Source organism: Dryas octopetala, chromosome 7 (genome assembly GCF_963921425.1).
Source record: "Dryas octopetala chromosome 7, drDryOcto1.1, whole genome shotgun sequence".
Classification (NCBI taxonomy): domain Eukaryota; kingdom Viridiplantae; phylum Streptophyta; class Magnoliopsida; order Rosales; family Rosaceae; genus Dryas; species Dryas octopetala.
Window position 1 is genome coordinate 13608054 of NC_141372.1, and position 23969 is coordinate 13632022.

The following is a 23969-nucleotide window of genomic DNA, read 5'->3' on the forward strand; positions in this document are numbered from 1 at the left end:
TATACGAATAAATCACCAATGTGACAACGGAAAATAGCAAGTTTACTCAAAGGGACTTGGAAATAGTCTTTAATAGTTAAATTAAGCCGAATTTGATTAAAATAGAATCAATCCGATGGTAGCAGCAGCTACAACTGTTTACCTAAAATTTCAATTTTACAAATTATCAAAATTGGAAAACCAAAACATTAAGGAAATGAAACTTCATGATAAGAGGATAAATTTCTTTTTCATAATTTATGTTTACAAGTTACAACTAAACGAAACACCAAAATGACCAGATCAAACCCCAAATAAAATGTCAAACCATTTTTTTTCTTTCCAATTGCCTAAAGACTCCAAATCTCAATCTACCTTAAAAAAAAAAAAAAAAAAACATTCTTTCCTTTTTTCTCTTTTTTTTTTTTTTCCTTTTCCTCTTCTTTCCCCGTGACCTTCCTCTTTTTTTCTTTCCTTTTCCTCTTCTTCCCCCAGTGGTCTTCCACTTTTCCCTTCCTTCTCCCTCCTTCCCCAGCCACTAGATCTGCGCCCACCTCCTGCAACCAAAACCCACTGCTTGCGCCGCCCGCGCCTGCGGCTTGCCTCCTCCCTCCTTCCCTAGCCAGCCTAGCACTGCTTGCCTCATCCCTCCTTTCTCAGCCAGCCTTGCACCGTCGCTCGCCTCCTCCCCCATCTCGCACAGAACCACCGTCCGCGCCCATCGCTCGCCTCCTCCCTCCTTCCCCAGCCAGCCTCGCACCTCTCACCTCTTCACTCGCCCAGAACCCGCGACTCGAAAATTTCGCCGAAATTTCGAGGATTTCGGAAAATTTCAGCGAAATGTTTCGAAATTAATTTGGTATGGTGTTAAAATTTTCATACCCCTAAAAAACGAAATTTTACTCCTTGTATATATATACCAAATTGTAAGTGTGAGAAAGAGTTACGCGTGTGTACTAGGCTAGTCACGGGTGTGTCATGTGTGCGCGAAGACAAAAAAAAAAACAAGTGAGAGAGAGAGTTACAGGCTAGTCATGAGAGTGCCAGGGCAGTCACGATAGTGTCAGAGGCTGAAGACACGTCACTTTCCCACTGTTCTCCTTTTCCTTTGGCCTTTCTGCTTTCTTATTACTTTTCTCTCGTGAGAATCTGATTCTACCAGTTTCTCCTTGGTTCAACGCCTTGGCTGTCATCTTCGATCTTCGGGGTAGTGTGTTTCTTTTGTAAGTAAAAAATAAAAAGGTTCGCCATTGTGGATGAAATATTGAGCAATATTGTACCATAGTGTAAAAAAAAAAAAGCTAAAACTAAAAATTATTTAATAAACACAGGATTAATTAGCATAAATTAAAAAAAAAAAAAAAAACCAAACAGTTATTGTCATTATTATGGAGGGGTATGGGTTGTCATTTCTTATATTGGTTAAGGTTTGTCAAAGAAGTAGAAGAAAAAAGCATAAGAAAAAAGCATGAAGAAAGAAAGAAGAAAAAGAATGAAGCAGAAAGAAAACAATGGGTTGGGAAAATATGAACTGAGGAAGAAGATGACCTAGGTCGTGGGTGCTGCTAGAAGGACAAAAGGGTGTCAATATATAAATTGTTTAAGGGCATTCTTGGTATTTAGAAAGTTTTATTAAAGCCTCCGCATGCTTTCTTTGACAGCGACTTTGAGAAACAACCCCTTACCTGCTTCTCAAATATGCGGGTGGGAGACAGCTAAGGAGTAAAATTTCGGTTTCGAGGAAATTTTTGCTAAAATTTGGATTAAAATTTCGATTTCTATAAAATTAGACAAAAACGACGAAAATTGTTATCAAAATATGAAAATTATGAATGAAACTTGACCATATGTTTATTTAACATATTATCTACTACATTGTTAAAAAAGATTGAAGAAATCAAATAATATAGTAGATTTCATGTGATATGTTATGAATATAATGTGCGCCGGAGACAATACTGTTAAAAAATACTTCACTAATTAATAATTACATAATAAAATTACACGAATAAATCACCAATGTGGCAACGAAAAGTAGCAAGTTTACTCAAAGGGACTTGGAAATGGTCTTCAATAGTTAAATTAAGCCGAATTGGGTTAAAATAGAATTAATCCGATGGTAGCAGCGGCGACAACTGTTTACCTAAAATTTCAATTTTACAAATTATTAAAATTGAAAAACCAAAACATTAAGGAAATGAAACTTCATGATAAGGGGATAAATTTCTTTTTCATAATTTATGTTTACAAGTTACAACTAAACGAAACACCAAAATGACCATATCAAACCCCAAATAAAATCTCAAACCTTTTTTTTTCTTTTCAATTGCCTAAAGACTCCAAATCTCAATCTACCTTAAAAAAAAAAAAAAAAAAATTCTTTCCTTTTTTCTCTTCTTTTTTTTTTCTTTCCTTTTTTCCTTTTTTTTTTTTTTCTTTTCTCTTCTTTTTTTTCCTTTTCCTTTCTTTTCTCTTTTTTTTTTCTTTCATTTTCCTTTTCTTCCCCCAGTGGTCTTCTACTCTTCCTTTTCTTCCCCCAGTGGTCTTCTACTCTTCCTTTCCTTCTCCCTCCTTCCCTAGCCACTAGATCTGCGCCCACTTCTCGCGACCAAAACCCACTGCTTGCGCCGCCCGCGCCTGCGGCTTGCCTCCTCTCTCCTTCCCCAGCCAGCCTAGCGCTGCTCGCCTCATCCTTCCTTCCTCAGACAGCCTCGCGTCGTCGCTCGCCTCCTCCCCCACCTCGCACAGAACCACCGTCCGCGCCCATCGCTCGCCTCCTCCCCCCTTCCCCAGCCAGTCTCGCACCTCTCACCTCCTCACTCGCCCAGAACCCACGCCTCCCACCCCGCGACTCAAAAATTTCGCCGAAATTTCGAGGATTTCGAAAAATCGAAATTTTTCGAAATTAATTGGTATGGTGTTAAAATTTTCATACCCCTAAAAAACGAAATTTTACTCCTTGGATATGCCTAAAGAATTTCCAATTCCAAATTTGCAAGCTTGCATCACACTGATTCAAATGTGTAATTACACTCTCACTTCTTTCTTCTACACACTCCCAAGAACGCCAAATAATTTTCTCACATTCCACCTCCCCCACCCACATCTACTCAAATTGAAATCTCTTCAAAAATTTTCACGAAAATCAGTTTATGATCTGAAATTGAGATTGTCAAGTGATTGTGACAATGGAGGGAATTGGAAATGCATAGCATTCTTGATTAGGCAACTGTCCAACCTTGCTTCCACAAAACGATCACCCCACCCCCTTTCGATTCTCCCAGCTGTATGGGTACCCTTAATTGTCGGTTATGACATTCACCATATAGCTATTACTTTCATAAAACTCATTTTGAAACTTGTAAAAGTACCTCTTGGTATACACATCAAACATTCTCCATTGACATTCCTAATTTCATATTAGGTTTCTCCTTCTTTTTTTTTTTTTTTTGTGATATAGGTTTCTCATTCATATCTTCGTCGTTTGCAATTCATTGCTTATGTCTCAAATGAGTAAATGCTCTATTGATCAAAGAAGGTATAAAATTCATCAAATAGTTATTTTTTGAACAATAGTGCTTGAAAGATGCATTGACTGCTAGACATCTCTGTTGTAAATTATTGAATAACATATTCTAGAACCCACTTGCCATGCAATCCATACATTGTTTGGAACCATTCATTACTTCTTTGATGACTTATCTTCAAAGCTCTAAACTAACTTCTCAAATTCTTTTCAAGTCTCGAAATTTCATATGCTTTTCTTAAAAAGATGATAGCGATCTCGATAAGCAATAGAATCCATCTTCTTTGGAAACTTCTTAAAAATATGTTATACACAATATATATGAAATGTGCTTGGAAAATCTTGATCAAGTTATTGCCTTTCATTGTGTTAGTCATTGTTGAATCTTGATAAATTATTATAACAATTGGGGATTTCTCCAAGCCATGCTTCTAGTAGTAAGACGAAGGATTCAGATGTATCATAACTCAAAAATATATGGTGATTTGCCCATGATGATTAAACACCTACAAATGAGGCAAATATCATCACATAACGATTGTCGTATGTTGTAGTAGTACAACCACATCACCAAAATATATGTATGTTTTCCGCCAAATCGAGTAAACCAAAACATTTCGAGTCAACTTGTTATTATCATACGTTTGAAACTCACAAAAGAAATATGAATCTTTATCTTGCTTCGATTTAAAGTATTCATATAACATTTTGGCACCTTAACCCTTGAGTTTTTCCCTCCCATCTCGCTCAAAGTTTCTTAATTCTCTTTCAGTGCACCAAACAATTTCATGCCCACTAGCTTGTGTTTGTAAGATTTCAAATTATTCATATGTTGGCATGTTCACACTCGCCAATTGTTTTACCAACTCCTTTTTTTTTTTTTTTTTTGCATTGGATACACCACGATGAGATCTTAAAAAGTGTATTGTTCTTGGAGTAGAAAAAAATTAGTGTGTTGCTCAATGAAAGTCTTAACCACAAAATTTGACTCATTATAAACTACCGTTAATTTTGCTTTTTATCCTTCACAAACATTCTCGCGTTGTTATTCTCTTTGTGTAGACTCACCAACTTTTTTGTTTTCCACCTCTAGTACGTTTATCAATTCCCCCTTCCTTATAACAAACATATTGTTTCGAAACAATCACATAAGTTTCCTTCTTCTTCTCATTCTTACATATCCTGACACTAAACATAACATTCTTTGCATAATCACTATATTTCAAATTTGGAAGAAACTTCTCTCTCTTTTTCTAACTTTTTCTCTCTGTCTAAACTCAGAATTTTCGTGGAGAGGGTTGGTCTGAATAGGAGTTAGTTTTATAAAAGGGTTCTTGTGTCTGTTGGAAGGAAAATTGAAGAGACACTTCCTTTCTTACGTGGGAAAGGTTTCTGATGAGGTTTTGGGCTGTTTGTCAAGGCTTTTTCCCAAGAGGCTTCTAATACGCTTAGGGTCTTTTTAATTAAGTGTTTAGTCTAAAACTCCAGGCTAAACAGCCCAATAACCAATTAAAGGCTTTTATTTAACCTAAGTGGATTAATTAAAAATCATCATGACCTTTTATTTGGTTTTTCTTTCCTCTTCGCTGAAAACACACTCTAAGTTCAGGTCTAGTCATGACCTCCATGTCATGCAATAGCCATCATTTTTTTTTTATCCAAGTAATCTAAGTTTCTAATCCTAGTGGTCTAGTTTGGTCAAAGAAAATAGGGTTTCAAGAGTAACTTTGCAACCCTTGGTATTCCTAGTTGTCAAATTCTAATTCTAAACAAATATAATTCAGAAACACATGTTTACACAAGCAACAACATGTGTGTGATCCTAAAGGATCAGTTGAGTGTTTAAACAATCAATAAAAATATGTTATTTAAAAGAGGAAATTACAGATTTGGTCCACTTATTTTATACCTAGTTCAATTTTGGTCCACGATCTTTTTTAAGTTCTGTTTTGGTCCACTAATTGTTTCATTTGTTCAATAAAGGTCCAGATTTGTGACTTTAAATCTTTTGGGTTGTATTTTCTTCAATTATAATTGAAGTATAAGTTATATTTCATCATTTCTTAGTCATAAAAACAAATTTGGAGTATTATAATCTAAGAGAATTGAGATTTGGTGAAATTTGAAAAATTGGCAGTTTTGGGTACCCTACTTTAGGGTCAATTATCTTGAGTTTTAGAACTCCAATTTGAATGATCTTTATATGGTTGTAAAGAAGAAATGCATAGCTTTAAAACAAGTATATATTTGCTGAATTTGGGTGAGATTTGATAGGGTAAAAAGCAGGCCAAATTTGAGAAAACAAATCTGGACCTTTATTGAACAAGTCAAACAATTAGTGGACCAAAACAGAACTTAAAAAAGATTGTGGACCAAAATTGAACTAGGTATAAAATAACTGGACTAAATCTGTAATTTTCTCTTATTTAAAATAAGTGCATTAAAACAATTTTTGGATGAAGTATAAACATGCAACCTCTTGGCATTCTTTTGAAATTCAAAATTATCAAATTAGTGAATAAAGTCATGTTTATAATCCAATCATCCAAACATAAGCAATTAGGTCTAAGCATTGTGCACAAGTGGTTGTTTAGTCAATTTAGGCAAGTATAAGTGTACATGTGCCTCAAATCCGAAATCACCATAAATACGTGAAAATAAATATGGTTCAAGCAAGTGACATAATTTTAAATAAAGTACTTAGATAAATGTAAATCCATAAACTTGTTTATGTGGAATAAATCCACATAAAAGAAATAACAAGTAGTTCTAATTAATTTCAATTAGTCTAGTAACACCCTTAACCTAAAATCAATAAATTTGGAGTGTTACATCTTCTCCCCTTGTCCCCAAAACTCAATTCTAAACCTTTACAAAATAAGGGATCCTTGAGCAAAAAAATTGGCAATGTTTAAACCAATCCAAATATAAATTTAAATCAAAACTACTAGAATTGAAAAGCAATTGTTTTTGAACTAGATAAAGTAATGTGATCAAAGGCTCGGTGTAATGTCCCAAAAAAAAAAAAGATAAATAAACTTATTTTTATTTTGGCTTTAAAATTGGGCTACATCTCTAAGTTTGGGCTTTAGCCTAATTGTCTACAAAATACAAAGCCCAACTTGAAAGAAAAAAAAAATAGAAGAAAAGATAACACCAACGTCCATCAGTCCTCTCAATTTGAAACACTTAAGCTTAAGATCAATGGTGATGATCCCTTTTGAGGGATGAGTCCTTATCTAAATAATGATTAGATTCATTTCTTCTTAACTGAATAAGCCAATTAGATGTTACTCTAACCAGGACATTGGCTATAAATAAACTGTGTAAGTGTGCTTAAGCTACCCTTGAGTAGCAAGACTGAACAAAGAAAGAGAGAGTGTGTGTGTGTGTGTGTGAGAGAGAGAGAGAGAACTAGAAAGGGGAGGGAAGAAACTTGAGAAGGTTAGAATTCAAAGTTAAACTTTATCCTTCTTAGTTATTTAGACTTTGCTTAAACAGTTGAACTAACATCTTTTAGTCTCTGTGGTTTTTTTTTTTTTTTTTTTTTACTGTAGGAATAACAAGTTTTAGCCTCTTTTTAACTCCAAAGGGGAGGAATGAATGTGAGCTCAAGGAACATGGGTGTTCTTAGCAATTTTCTTTTGAAACTTTTATTTTTAAATTTTGTTTATATCTCTTTGTTTAATATTGTTAAAGTAAAAATAGGTCATTTATAACCTTATTATAGTCATACGAATAGGTTTTGAGGGTTAAAAACGAAAGAAAATGAAAAACCAAGAAAAATGAAAAATTTGTAAATTTTTCCAGAAAATTCGCATGTTCATATAGCATTCTTTTGGGCTTTATAACTTGAGTTTTAACCGTTCGTTTTTCATGTTCTTTATATGGTTGTAAAGAAGTGATGCAGAGCTTTAAAACAAGTATAAGTTTGTTCAATTTGGTGAAAATTTGATAAATCAAAAGTCGAGTAAAAAATGAGAAAAAAACTAAAAAATTTGGAAAACATGGACTATTTTAAAGAGACAATGAACAGTGACTGGCCAACCACCCCCACTCGCACCGCCGGTGCATGGTGGCGCGTGTGACTGTTTTCGGCGACCGTTTTCACCCAATTTTCACCCTCTTAACTCTATTTTTCGATACGAGTCCATTGGTGTAAGTTTCGCGTCAATCCGACATCTCTAAGTTAGAGTGTGAGTTACACTATCCTTAAAAAGAGAGTGAAATAAATTTAAATTTAATTAAGTTATATCTAAACAATACTTTTTAAATTTTTTAGACTCGAACACATAGGAACGAACCAAGAAGGAACCCGTGCTCAAGAAATTAAGGTAGGGTCTCTATTTCCCCAATGATTGGACTATATTACAATTAATCCTTTTGTTATGTTGTGTGATTTTTTTGTGATAATTTATCTTTATTACTTGTGATAGTATTTCTTTATTAAATGTATCAAGTTCATTATATTTGAGAGGAAGCTTTTACTATTAATCTTGTGTGTGCACTGTGAAATTTCCTCAATTTGTGATACACTCAAATTGCATAAGGTTGAATTATTATTAATGTATGATTTAATTCCTCTACACATACATTAATGTTTATCTTTACATGCATAATCATAAGTGCATAAGGAAACTGTGATTGTGAACAATGTTAAGAAAATGATTAATTGAGACACCAAGAAGAGAGGGAGATGAACTTGGTGGTCTCGTGATTTATTAGAGATATCATAGAGCAAGGGAGATGTACCTAGTGGGCTTATGATTTGTAGAACAATTATTGAATGAAAAGTGAAATTAATAATATTCAAAATATTTAGGCTTAAGGGACGGACGGGTGTTGGCTCATACTTGGGACATTCGGGGCCAGAGTGGAAGGATGCATGGTATGGGACGTGTAGGCCTGTTTGTCTTGAGTATGTGTCAACGGGAATGGTTAAGGAGTGAGTACACACATTCTCATTGCATATAATTGAAATCATTATCTGTATTTTTTTCCTTTTACTGAAATATTGATTAAATGTGATAACTGGGCATGAGGGATCACTATACCCTACTGAGCCTTAAAAGCTCACATCCTAATAGATCGTGCAGGTGACGCAAATATGACTGATGATGTGGAATACCTAAGGGAAATTTAGAGAATTTGCTGGAGTACTATATTTAGTTTGTTTATCAATAAATTGTAATATATAAGAAGATAAACATCTAGTATGATACTCTTGGAACAGTAATTTGCTAAATAAAATCTATTTTTCATTTTCACTTTACTTAGTTTCTCCAATTATTTTATATTCTTTTCTTTTATTTTCTTTTCACGTCTTAATTGTAGAAATAATTTTATTAATCTACGATTAGGACGTAAGTCACGCTTCACTCCGAGATATTAGATTTTATTTAAGATTGGGGCGTGACACTCGGCTTCTTGGATCCGCAACCACTATTGGTAGAGGCGACACCTATGTTCATCCTAGAAGTGGCTCCACTTCTTCTTCTCGAAGCTAAGACTATTTCCCTCATCTCTAGGTATGATGGTGGTGAAAAACTATCTCTAAATGCACTCCAATATGGTTCACTTAGCCCTGAAATTAGGTAGTAGCTCTTTGCTTCTTCAGACATCATCTCGGTTGGCACTTGTACCTGCAAGAAATCAAAACTATCCAAATATTGTTGGAGAGTTTGGTTACCTTGCCTATAGTTCCTCATGATCCTCATTAGAGCTGCATAGGTGGGGAGGTCGGTTTGCCATTAAGTGATGAGACTCCTTGATAAGATTGTGAGGTGGGCTCTTGGGATTCACTAGTGGACTAGGAATGAGTGTGGGTATTATTGCGGCATGACCGTTACCTTCCCAGCCAGTTGCACCACTTGATCCACCCTTCTCTTTTCCATTCATTTGGTACATCCTAGCCTTCTTCACCTCAAAGGACAAGCTTTGTGCAAAATTCAATTTTATTTTCTTCAAAGGAATGACTTCCTTGGAATACACTTCTTCTTCTTCCTCTTCAGATGAGTGTTCTATCTCACTCTCTTCCTCCTCTTCATCCGAGTCTCTGTCATTGTCCCCATCATCATAATCATCAGAATCTGTCTTATTTTCTCTCACAAGGCAGCAGTAGCCATCCATAACCATATCCTCAGGGTTAGGCTTCCTTCTCAATTGTCTTCTCTTCCTAGATAGGCTGTTGCTAAGGGTTTCTCTCTCGGTTCCCTCATAACTTGGTTCAGATTCAAACTTGTCATATCAAATTCCTAAGGCTCATTACTTTATTTCAATATCAAAATAAATTTTTTACTCAACAACTCACACTTTGTTCTTATTTTGGGTGATTAGGGGGTTTAAAATTACAGACTAAATTATATATACACATATTTATGTTTTTTCACAAATTACGTATGTGAGAAAGATGAAAGTGTGGATATCGGGTTTCACGTAAATGATATAAATTTGGAGTACCATAATTAAACAAATTGAGAAACTTATTTCTTAACCACAAGATAAAAATAGATGATTAGTATGAAAGGTTAGGAAAATGATTAGCATAGAGTCTTAAGAGACAAGCGGCAACAGACACATATGTTTTCATGAGAACAAAACCTTACATAAAGACTTATCAATGGCCTCTGTCCAAAGAGTAAAAAGAAAAAGAAAGAAGACTTATCTATGTGGCAACTTATATATGGAAAGATTATTATGCATAATCATAACACGATCACATGGTATAATCAATTTACATGTTATAATACGGAAGAAAGATTTATTTATTCTTGTATGGTGTAATATTAATAAGAGAGACTTAGAGTCCAATTCATTTTATGAGTCTTTCTAAAACTAAAACTGGTAGTGATTTAGAGTTTTTAATTAAGTCATTTTATTTATTCCGCCCAAAATTTTGGAGTTAAAATCTAATATGCAGCTTGTACAAAGTCCACTCTACTTTTTAGGAGGGAAAATATCCTTCAAATAGAGGAAAATACCCTTCAAATCAGGGAATGACTTTATTATGAATTAAAATAATTTTTTTTATAAATTTTAAAACATCATGAGTCTTTATTTAAAAATTATTTTTTTAAAAAGTTTTAAGTCTAATTATCCCTAATAATAATATCAACTCATATTATAAAATAAATACTATAAAATATAAGTTTAACAAAGTACATTTAGCTGGTGATGACGTGACTAGTCTTTACCGAATTTCTCTAAAATAAAAATCTGTATCCAAATTATGTGGAAAGTGAAGTGACAAGTTGACAACATGAATTTAAATTACTGATGATTTGCCACCTCTTGTCCAATATGGTAAAATACCGAATAAAGGAAAACGTATTCTATGTCGGCGACTCTAAATATGGGACAAAGGACGATGGGAGAGGGACGCTATTTGCATGTCTGATGTGTCCCAATAATTGGGGTGCTCTTAACCCCAACTTGCATTTGTCATGCATGTTAATGACTCACAGCTACCTACACTTTTGTGGCTGTTTGTGAGTGTGACATCATCACATTTGGGGCTCATATCCAACGTTCATTGCATTTAGGGAAACCGAAAATATCAACATATATCCTCTATATATATATATATGTAAGAAAAAGGAAGTCAGATTTATATGTGAGTTCTCAAACAAAAATTTGAAAAATTTTATGAGAATACCCATTTTAATATGTTGTAAATTTTAAACTTTTTAGAAAATTTATGGTTTTGACTTTTTTTAGACATTGTTAGACTAAATTATCTCATACTTTAAAGGTGATTGAGATGATAAACGACTATAATGGTGGTCAATATGCTCTTGATCATTTCTTGACCGTCAACAAACAACCATCTTGAATCTCAACCACCAATTCTACCACCATAAGAAATTGTAAATCTACGTAACATCATCATATATAAGGGCTCATTTGATGAAAATTTCATAAAAACTTAATATGCATAAATACACGTCACAACTCAGAATTCTAACCCTTATCTCACTCACTCTCACCACTTGTGCTCTCTTCAAAAGCTTTTAAGATGTGACAGTTGTTTCAATTATTTTTACAATAAATAATATTTTCGTTTACTAATAACAAAAATACTGACATTCAAAATTTGAAATAAGGCATCAATGGATATCCTTATTATTTCAATTTTTTTGGTAATTTCATAATTCATACAAAACCACTGGACCGTATTGATCTTCCAATCTTCCATCCTATCCCTATCAAAGAAAAGGAGGTGCTTATATTTTAAAGGCTAAAAAAGTAAAATGAAACAAAATGAACTTTCCATTTTCTTGGAAGCTATCTATTGAGTTTTAAATTTATCTTATCTTTTGCTTTTCTGAGTGTTATCAGTTAATTTGCATTTTAAATTGTAAATTAGTTTTTATAGTAAAAACTCAAAATAGATTGGCTAGTAGCCTAGTACTATAATAAGAAAAAAAATGACAGGAGTTTGAGTTTCTCAAAGGGTTGAAAAGATGAGAAAGGTCCATCTCATTTATATTCCGTTTATTCTAAATCTCAAAGATGGAGTGAGATATTATATTCCCCCACAAAATTCATAACTTCATTTTCATGGACACATAAATGCATACACATACACTTTCTTCTCTCTTTCTGAATAAAAAATAACTTATTGTAGGAAAAAAAAAAAAAATAGTACAGTTGAGAAGATTGATTCTCAGACCCAAAAAAAAAAGAGGATTTATTCTCTCTTCTCTTATAATAATAATAATATAAAATAAGAAAGGGCCAGTATTTTGATTTGTTTTGTTTTTAAATAATTTGTGATTCTTTGCTTTACCTTCAAACTCTCCTCTCCATCTTGGATCTCTCACTTGTTAAGCTCTCTCTCATCAGCTCAACCCTCAACCCTCAAATCAAATCTGTCTCTACAAATAGAATATCTTTCTTTCAATCTTCACCACGTGCAACCCAACTCCTAATTAATCTTCATAACCCAGCAAAGGATCCCATAATCCCATCTTCTCTCTCTCTCTCTCTCTCTCTCTCTCTCTCTCTCACCATAGAACTCTGATCTTGATTCTAAGATTTGGGTTTTCTTCAATTCAATTTAATTGCTCTGTTTGTGTGTTCTCTGAGCTTGGAGATCCATGAATTGAAAGCTCAATCCTTTCAAGCTTTCGAGGTGTATAGCTCGTTTGGAGTTTCTATACAGGCCCTCAAGAAAAAAAAAAAATTTAGAAAAATAAAAGAATAAAAGATGGAAAAATACGATCTTGTGAAAGATATAGGATCTGGGAATTTTGGGGTGGCGAGGCTTATGAGGAACAAAGTGACCAAAGAGCTCGTTGCCATGAAATACATCGACCGCGGCCACAAGGTCCCTACATTTCCTCCCTTTTTGATTTCATTCCAATTTCCGTCTACATATTAATTTCCTTTGTGTGTTTTTTTGTTTTGTTTTTTTACATTCATACATTCATTTTGCATGGGTGGTGAATTTACTGATTTCTTTTTTAAGTTGGAAATCCAAAAAACTGGTAATACCCCACTTGGATTCCTCATGCATGCAATTGATATTTTTTTACTTATGAGAGAAAATGAAAGTATTGGGAACACCAACCAAAGGAAATGAAAGTTTGGTCCTTGAACAAGCCAGGAAAATTGACTCACTGTTAATTATGTGTGTGTGTATATATATATCCTGAATTAATTGAATTTTTAGAATTATAAACTTCATATGTGAAAACCCACCAATTTAATTCTTGAGTTGGAAGTCAGGAAAGCTAGAATCTTTCCTTTTCATTCTATTAAATCCATAAGAACACATATTTTATCATTTCGACAAGATTATTTATCATGTTTGTGTATTTTGATTAAATATATTATTTTTTATTATTGCAGATTGATGAGAATGTGGCCAGAGAAATAATAAACCACAGATCGCTCCGCCATCCAAACATAATTCGGTTTAAGGAGGTGTGCATTTGTCAATATGGGTCTGCTTCATTGTAAAGGATGATCACAGCAAATTTGATCAGTTTCAGTCATCTGATGTGATGTTTTGGAATCTCAGGTGGTTTTGACTCCTACACATCTTGGTATTGTGATGGAGTATGCAGCAGGTGGAGAACTCTTTGAGCGAATTTGCAATGCAGGAAGGTTCAGCGAAGATGAGGTTTGATTACCATTCTTTACTAACGCTCAAATTTTTACCCTAATGTTTGTTTCCTGACAAAATGTTGGAAATGACGAAGAAAATAATAGCTTACACTTACAGTATGACAATATTATAATTTTGTAACCCTCCAATTTGTGGAGTTCAATATGGCTAATTGGCTTGAATTTGTTGAGTTTCAAGGTAACAAAGTCGGCTTATGTTTTGTTGGTTTTGCAGGCTAGATATTTTTTCCAGCAGCTTATCTCAGGAGTTAGCTACTGTCATTCTCTGGTAAGGAAAATATGAGACGTGAATGTTCATTATTTATCCAGTAGATTGTTCATTTCCTTTTACCTGTGATTCTCATTTGTTCTGTCTCTTGTTCTGCAGCAAATATGCCACCGAGATTTGAAGCTGGAGAATACCTTGCTGGATGGGAGCCCGGCTCCACGCCTGAAAATTTGTGATTTTGGTTATTCTAAGGTTCAATTCTATATTAAACATAGTGTCAGAAGCTTTGATGTTTAAAGGTAAATGTAAAGTTTTTATACTCTGATGAGCTTTATTTTTGTAGTCATCCTTGCTGCATTCAATACCTAAATCAACTGTGGGAACTCCAGCATATATTGCACCTGAGGTTCTTTCTCGAAGAGAGTATGACGGCAAGGTAGCTTAATTTATTTCATGCATTGTTTCATTGTGATCAAATCCTTCATTTCTGCATCTTACAAGTCAGACATCATTTTCACTTCTTCTCTGACTGTGGATGCACTACAGTGGTTAAACATAATTGTCTATTGTTCGGTCAGTTGGTAACAATTCATTATGATCAGTGGAAATTTTCAGTTTGCATCTTCATTTGTTTTTAAAGTTATTTCTTTGTGTGCCAAGGAGGTGTTTTGAGGTGCAAGTAGAGCGTTTTTTGATGTTCAGTTGAGTTGGAACTTGAAATAGTAAATTCGAGGTCGTGATATATTTGTGTTTAACTTTATAGTGCACAGAGAGGCCAAACATGTTACCTGGTTTTACTGGAACACCAAGTAAAAGCATGAAAGATAACTTACTAATTCTAGCTTTATATTTATAAATACCTGTGACCATAAAGGAAAGCAACACTCTGGAAAGTTTAATTTCTCAAGCCAGTGTTCAGTTTGAGAGATGTTCAATTTACCACTTTCAACTTTAGTTAACAACTGAGAGATTAGTGTGATGAATCAAACATGAAGTTCAAGGATTTATATAAGCAAAGTAGTTAATTTGGTTGGTGTCTGTACCATAGTAATCCTCCAATTCTAAGTCTCTTGATGTCTCAAAGGAAAATCTCCCCAGAGACTCTGCATAACACCTATTCTATTATGCAACCATTGTTGCACCATCATTTTCTGAGTTTGAACCATTCCTCTTCAAGATTTGATCTATTCCAATTTCTGATGACCTATGCTCCACTCTTAATACTTTGGATGAGCCTTTGTGCTTATTCATCTTCCCTTTTGCTCTTTTGAGAGCTGTATTTCTGTTTCATTTTATTGGAGATGGCCTAATTGCATCCATTACTGTAGTTCGACATAAATTACTAGTTCTGTAGATGTATGATGTGCAATATGGATGCTTCCACTAGAAATTTTAATAACAATCATGCATGTAACATTGTAACCTACCAGCAAAAAGTCATTCTTGTTTTAAATGTGTGAGTTCTGTAGTGTGAACTTTTTCTTTTCTTTTCAAGAATGTATTGGTTTCACAATCAACTTCTATGTGATGTACCATATGCTAGATATGTTTCTATCCAGAGAATGGAAAATGCTATGTGATCATTCCATATATTGTACCATCCTTTTTGGTGCGCAATTATTTCTTCCATGATAGCAATGTTCATTTACATGACATGTAGGAAATCAAGCAATTAGACCCTTCTCCAGCCTGAGAAAAGAAGGAAGTGAAATGATGTTTTTTGTGCATAGAATTTACATAGGATTTACTTCTCATTGTCTGATTTTGGTTTCTGTTTATTCAGTTGGCAGATGTATGGTCATGTGGAGTGACTCTATATGTTATGCTGGTTGGAGCATATCCATTTGAAGACCAAGAAGACCCAAAGAATTTCAGAAAAACCATTAATGTAAGTTTACCCTTCATTCAGCCTCTCTCAAAGTTAATCATTCACCTTTTTTGTTCTTCTTTTTAACTGTATGGTTTCCTGTGTTCTTATGATGCAGCGAATAATGGCTGTCCAGTACAGGATCCCAGACTATGTTCACATATCTCAAGATTGTAGGCATCTCCTCTCTCGCATCTTTGTTGCAAATCCGTCAAGGGTATGTATAATACTATGGTGCTTCCTAGGTTTTCTTAATTGATTTATTACTTAAAATTACACTAAGCTGCTGGACTTGGTGAATGGCAATTGGCTTATATCTTGTGAAGACTGGATAACTTCAAGTTAGTGTGCATATATCTTGGCTTAGTTCTAACACAGATTAGTTACTGGACTAGGTTTTTGGTGGAAACTTTGAGGCTTCTGGTTGATTTTTTGGCAAAGAAAAAGTTTTAATTTTCTTGGTTCCTAGATTGTTTTAACGTAATTGAAGTGTATATTCCTTGCAATCTTTGCCATGTGAGGCTCTATTCAATAGATTGCTTTGGAGTAATTACTTGCCCATCTAACTGTACCTCGAATGTGATTGGTGCATCTCTTATCACTTATCAGTTATCACTAGCTGTTTGAGCATTCTGATATTCTGGCATCTTCTATAACTAGAAAAATATTTTTTTAGATTTTCGTGTTAACAATTAATATTTAAACCTTGAAGGAAGAGGATTGCTGCATGACTTCAAGCCGTAATATATTTTTCTGTACAATCAATCTCATTCTAATGTGGCCAAGAAAAGCTCATCCTGTATTTGCCCCTTCTGTCTAGGTTTGCTTGTGTCATCCTGAACTGCCCCCTAAAAAAAAGAATTTTATAAAATTATTGAGATACCAATCCTGTGTAAGAAAAAAGTCCATGGGGGAATGGGAGAGACCTAACAAAGCCATGATTTTATTGTGCATTTGTGCTAGTTTTATTTGATGCTTGATTCTTATCAGTTATCTTCTGTTTAATTTCATGCTTTTTCCTGTTATCCTCAACTGCTTCAATTCTTGTTTCAGAGGATCACCATTAAAGAAATCAAGAACCACCCATGGTTTTTGAAGAACTTGCCGAGAGAGCTTACAGAAGCAGCTCAAATCATTTACTACAGAAAAGAAAACCCAACCTTTTCCCTCCAATGTATTGAAGACATCATGAAGATAGTGGAAGAAGCCAAAAATCCTCCCCCAGTTTCCCGATCCATTGGAGGCTTTGGCTGGGGAGAAGAAGATGGTGATACAAAGGAAGATGCAGAAGGCGATGAGGAAGAAGACGAGTATGAAAAGAGAGTCAAAGAAGCACATGCAAGTGGAGAAGTACGTGTCAGCTGAGGACCAATTTCTTCCTCAATATCGGAGAAGCCAAGAAGTTTGGTTTTTCTGTGTCTGCCTAGTTGAGAATGTTGTCATGCTTGTATAAACTGTCAGTTTTCTGCTTAGGGGATGGTGTTTCAATAAACAAACTTTTGTAAATTATAGTGTGGTGCCAAGGAACACTAGTTTGTGCTGTGACTGTGACCTTGGATGTATTACTATTAGAATTTGTAGTTTAAGGTTGTGAGTTTTAGTTGCTTGTCTTTATTTTCCTAATTTGGGGGAAAAGGTGTAAAAGGGTTGTTTTGTATGGTTTCCTCAGAGAACATGAGATTGTGGTAAAGGAGACTTCACCCCCCTAAATCCCTAATAATGTGGTATGTAAGGAGGTTTGTTCGGTAAGAAGTGACAAAGTAATGTCATATTTTATTATATATTATGGTACTGGCACACCTTATATAATAGTTTACTTTGTTTATTCTGATTTCTTCTCTTTCTTTTTGTTAAGGTGGAGGTTCTGGATTATACTCTTATTAAGGGACCAAGTAATTGCAACTGAATTTAAATTTGCAGATGCAGTGTATTGTCTTGTTATCATCATGCAGTCAGTGGAACCTACTATACTGCTATATTCACTAAATATATTTACCTAAATTTGCTCATCAAATAGTGTAATTTCATTTATTCAAATATAAATTCATTTTGAACTTTATTTATTCTTAACAAATAAGTTAATGTCATGTGTATTGAACAAATTTGGTAAACCTAACATTATTGAATATGAATTAGGGTTTTTAATTTTTTTTATAAGTCCAAAATAAAAATAGCATGATAGGCCAACCACTTGCAAAAACATGGTAATAAGTCGGTCCACTTCAATACATCAAGGGTGCAGTGTCCATTTCGAGCGCTTGGCATTTTTTTTTTCCATGTTTTAAAATATATTTATTGTAGATAGTAACAATCATTGCCATTATGCAACCGTAACTATACGAATCACATAAACATGATATTAATAGACATTTTGTTTTTTTTCTTACAACAATAACAATGGTGTTTTGTTACCGTCTAACAGTAACAACAGTTGTTAGTTTGTTATTGTCAATTAGTGACTATTTGCAAAATATGAAAATAAATAATAATAATAATAATAATAATAATAATAATAATAATAATAAAGGACATGGTGTGCGCTTGTTGGGGGTGTCGAGCGCTTGACATTGTAGATTTGCGCCTCCTATTTAGAATATTCGTTCTCGTGTTTTCTTTTTTAACATTAAAGAGTGAAAAAGAAATTTACTAATCATTTACTTATTAACCCTTAACTAAGAATCATTTTTCCTTTCTTTCCGGTGTGTTCAAAAATCAAAGAGAGATATACAACGATTGGTTCTTTTGTTCTTGTTGTCATAACTTTGGATGGTCCTCTCAACATCAACATGAATCAATTCTAAGGATATTCTATAGCACATATTCTCTCAACATACTTGCATAATAACAGAATCAACAAAAGATGGAAGGATAATTATCCTCTTGGCATGCTAGCTCTCCCTTAATTATAAATTTTAGAGAAATGCTAGCTACATTTCCCTTTCTACCTTCCCCTTCTATCTTCTATCTTCTCTCTTATATTCTCATTCTACGTTATAGTCTTATGATCAGAACCATTCATTTTTTAGTTTACTCTTAAATCAAAAATCGTTTAGTTATGTAACTGTTATTAATTAAATAGATAGTGAATCTAATTGTTACTAAAATCATATATTTATATGATAACAGTTACATAACTAAATGATTTTTTATTACAAGATACTGACGAAGAAAAAAGTTAATCAAAATAACCAAAACAACCCAAACTCATATTGTTCACTTGCGGACACCTTCCAGTAGACCCAAGATTTAGGCATCAACAAAAGGACAAAAAATGACATGAAAGAAGAAAAATCCCGACTATTCTACATAAAAAACAAACAAAAACATGACCCAAAAAAAAAAAAAATCGTAGAACAAAAACGCCTAAATCGTTGAAAAAACGTTTTTGTTTGTTTGTTTGGTCTACAATTCTATTGTTCACTTTCTTCAGTTGTGACCCGAAAGACAAATAAAAACGCGGCCCACATAAAAAACTGTAACTGATAATAAAACCCAGCCCAAAATAGTTTCAAAAATTGCCAACAAGCCTGAAAAATAAGCATATTTCAATAAAAAAAACATAAAAAAAAAACTATTCATATTACACTTTACCAAAATCACATCAACAAACTCTAAAACTACAACACTGAAAAAAGTAAAAACGAAAAATCTCAAAGAATGAAGATCTAAGAACTTGCAACATTAGCTCAAGGTAAACCTAAAACTAAGATCGTCTACTTGCTGATACAGTTTCAGAAAAAACCTAAGATCGTTCTTTCATAATTCAAACTAGGAAGAACTTCATACTAAAGTTAAAATCCTAAAAACTGATACACTGTTTCAAAATCGAAGAAAACCATCTACTATTGCAAAAAAAAAAAAAAGAGTTCAAAAAGCAAGCATGTTATGTAGATTCAAAAAAGGGGAAAAATATTCTTTTTCTTAAATTTTTTTAGTCTCTTTAAGATATGATCAATGATTTAGTTAAAAAACCAAGAAAGATCAATGTAGAACAATATTTTGAATATAAAAAGAAAAATAACATTTTAAAAAAAAATAAAAATTTCTTTTCATACCCAAAGCCAACTTGGGGCACAAGTTAAAAATCTAATGTAAAACTTAAACATATGCTATACTAAGAAAAATGAGTACCAAATGACATGAATGATATGCAGTTTTAATAAAAAAGAAAAATTCTTTTTTTTTTCTTACAGTTTTTCTTTTTTCTAAAAAGCCTTTTTTTTAGTATATTTCTTTGAAAAAACAAGAAAGTGTGTCTTGCTTTTATACCAAATGGATTACACCAAAAAGGACAAAACCCTAAAGTTTATTTGACGTAGTATAATTTTCCAATTTACATCATTTTCTTTCAAATCCAATGTCGAGACAATTATTCTCGATCCCCAAGTTCTTGAAAAACTTGAAAGAGTTTGAATTTAACAATTATCCACATAGGTTCTCTAGAAATAACCAAAGATTTAAGCATAAATACAGGAAATTTCATAAAATGAAACTGAAATGCATTTGAGTTTGCGTCAAATATAACAGAAACTGCATCAGAAAATTTCAACTGTGCACTAATTTTCCTTACGCTTAGATATATGTTTATATACCATAATTTCTCAACTAAATGACAATAATTCCTCAACAAATTCACTTTAACAACTATATGAAAACCATTTTTTCTTAACATCTCTAACAACAAAGCAACCTAGAAAATATCTTAGAATTTAAAACAGTACCAAATCTCAGTTTCAAAATACTGAACTAAATCAAATATGTACTACCAATGCAAATCTAAAACCAAAAGTTATAACCAATGAAATAAGGTTTGTAGCTTCAACTTCGTTCCAAAGAACCATCAATAGATAACAGTAGAACATGTCTTCTGATTATGTCGTCCTGTAGCACCGCAATTCTTACACTTCATTGCTCACCTTGGAATTTCACCTTTGGAATTCATCCTATTGGTCTTTGGTTTTCTAGGTTACTTCTTAATACGAGGAGGTAGAATAAGCTGTTATGGAAATCTATCAGACTTCTCAACAATAGATACTAGACAGATAAAACCCTGATAAGCAACTCAATAATAGCTAACCTTTCAAAAGTCCTCAACAAATTCATAAATTGAACCACCAAAGCTCTGAATTTCCCTCATGGCATGAATACATGTCTTTCAATTGCCACTGCCAACAAAAACAAAATTGGTTTGTAACATCTACAACAAATGCATAATTAATACTAACTTAAAAAATAGAAGGATTAGAACAATAAACCTTCCAATGCCTTCCTTTTTTCAGTTCCAAATTCATAGCATCCTCAATTTTAGGGAACAAAACAGTATGCCACCTAAATGAAATTAACATCCCTTATCAGACATCATCTCCATAATTTTGTGTCTCATTTCGTCAACCAAATCACAAATAGGCAGCAACTTAATGTTCTTAATCATATTGTTCAAAGATTCATAAAGAGAATTACTAAATTCACCATATCTTTTCCTTGGAAAAAAAGGGATTAGCAAAATGCTCTTTGGGAAGTTGTTGCAAAAAATCATTAACCTCTCATCAGGATCCTCAGTTAATAACTCTACAAGCTTCACCTCATACACAGCAGCAATAGTTGCATATGCAAGCTCTGTAAACAAATGAACAACTTTATCCTTAAAGAGTTTACCATACGTTCTGGGATACCTTCCAAGAAGATTGTTTTTTAAGTGATACAAACAATAGCCATAAGGAGAATCAAGAAAAACTTTATGCACATCTTCAAGAACTCCTTTGTGACGATTCGAGATGAATGTCACTATTCTATCTTGTCCATTTAGAATATCAAGGATCATCTGTAAAAACCAAGTCCAGTTGGCCTCATTTTCAGAATCAACAATAGCAAATGCAAATATGAAAAATCTTTGCAAATTAAAACACAAAAAAAAATTCAAAAGCTCCAAATAGTCGTCGGAGCATGAATCAAAACCATTAGCTTGCATATATATATATATATATATATATATAGGCCCATTTAGGATGTCCTTACTTTAAGAAAAGTAAGAATATCGTCTCTGTGTAAAACCTGACAATGCAGTTCGATGATCGAAACCGTTCATTTTTTAAGTTCATTTTAAAGAGTCATCCCTATAAAAAATCAACCAAATTGGTGATTGTTTGGTCATCTAAACTGTGCAGACAAATACAGTTCATCAGATAAAATTGAAATGATGTTTAATATTATAAACTGGCTAAACAGTTTTCGATTTGACTGATTTTTTGCAAAAATGATATTTGAATGATATTCTAAAATATAGACGGTTCTGATTATTTAATTGTGGGTCCAAAGAGAATGTTCTTACTTTTCTTAAAGTAAGGACTTTCTTACTTGAAAATTTTCATATATATATATATATATATGCACATCATGAGATTAAATTGACTAATTATTGTTATTTCTCTTTGGAATTAGGTGCATTACTTTGTAATTAGCACTACTTTCTTTATACTCATTTAAGTTCTCCAGGACTAGTGCTACGGAGTATGCATTTAGGCGATTTGGGCTTTAGTGCAATTGGTAAGAGATAGAGTGGGTGAAAGAGTAGATGTAATTAGCTCTAATCTTTAGACACACACACACACATATATATACTACTAAACGTAATGACAATAGTGCATATTACTCGATGCTGATCTTGAACTGGGCATGTCATCATAATGTTTTAAAAGGTTATTGTATTAAATAAAATTAGAGTGCTGCTATTTGCACACCCCTAATTTTCTCTTTGCACACACTTTTCTCCTACACACCCCTTATTAATTTGTCAAACATAAAATTTCTTTTTGACACACCCCTATTATGACCAAAATACCCCAATCTCACTAATATGTATAAATTTCTCTTTACACACCCTCTCAACCCAAACATTACACACCCCCACAAACACACACTCCCACAAACACACCCCCACAAACACATCTACACAACACACCCCCTACCTCACCCCAAACCAGCATCCACCATTGCCGATACCCACTATTGCCGACACCCACCATTGCCGACATCCACCGCTGGCTTCATCACCGCCGTCAGCACCGCCGTGAACTCCATCAGTGGCCTCATCAAATTTCTGCCACTCCTATCCTCACCACAGCCACTAGAAGTGAGTTTCTCGAATAAATTAGTTGTAAATGTAAATGTTGTTTATTTAAATGTAAATCTAATACTTTTTTATCTAATTTGAATTAGTTAATCCATCCCAAATACCGTTTTCGTCTGTTTGAGATGATTTGTAGGGAGGATTTCGGGTTATGGAGTGAGCATTTTCGGGGTTTTTAGTTTTCTGATTTCGCAGCTCGTTCGGCACTGGTCTGCCGAATGAATTCATTTCATTCGGCAGTCAGCTACCGAACTAAATGAATTGGTTCGGCAGTACCCTACCGAACGAATGCAAAATATCGGATTTCCATATTTTGGTTCGACAGTGAATATTAGTTCGGTGGTTACCTGCCGAACGAAATGAATTGGTTCGGCATCACGCTACCGAACGAATGCAAAATTTTGAATTTCCCTATTTTGGTTCGACAGCCATCTGCCGAATGGTGGCAACTGTGTTCGACAGTCAACTGCCGAACAGTTGCCACTTTGCTCGGCAGTTGACTGCCGAACCACCTGTGTTGATTTTTTTTTTTAAGCTTTTAAAAAATCATAAATTTGCTAAAACAATTTTCAATTTCTTGTTTCAAAATATAGGATGGATAGAAGAAGAATCAGACGTGGTGCATCTTCATCCAGAGGGGAAGTCCCCGATGTTGCCGATGATATGCAAAGAACACGACCCACAGCTTCTGGGCGACGAAGGCTAGTACAAGCACGAGCTAGTCGTGAGGCAGTTCATGAACAAGCTGAGGTTCCGGTTGAGGATTACAATAAGGATAATCCTAACGAGCTTGCTGAGCCTTTCCCGGGAGGTCCTATTGACACGTCCCTGTTGAGGAGTTATGGAACTGACGTAGCTGCTGACATTTGGAACAACGAGGTATGATCTTTAACAGTTGGTATTATATGCTTGTGTAACTTGCAGTAATAATGAGTGAATTTGTTTGGTTATGTTTGAATTAGGAACGAGAGCCTTTGAGGTGCATGTCCAAAACCACCAAGCTTCGTGAGTGGAAGTTGTGGGCCAGAACATATAATGACCGGTTGAAGGGATATGTCATTAATTCTGGGTTGACATCACTGGTGCAGTGTTCTTACCGTACGGTTGACAAAATGTTGGTGTCCGCTTTTGT

At 34.0% G+C, this 23969-nt stretch overlaps 1 protein-coding gene across 1 annotated transcript; it reads left to right on the forward strand.

The window, feature by feature from the left end:
• Positions 1–12151: 12151 nt before the first annotated feature.
• Positions 12152–17536, forward strand: SNRK2.4 (Protein kinase superfamily protein). The gene is made up of 9 exons (XM_086250373.1): positions 12152–12833; positions 13358–13432; positions 13530–13631; positions 13851–13904; positions 14004–14096; positions 14188–14280; positions 15628–15732; positions 15830–15928; positions 16765–17536. Exons 1-9 carry the CDS (start codon positions 12714–12716, stop codon positions 17074–17076), a joined length of 1053 nt encoding a protein of 350 aa, XP_086106499.1. The 5' UTR covers positions 12152–12713; the 3' UTR covers positions 17077–17536.
• Positions 17537–23969: the final 6433 nt, after the last annotated feature.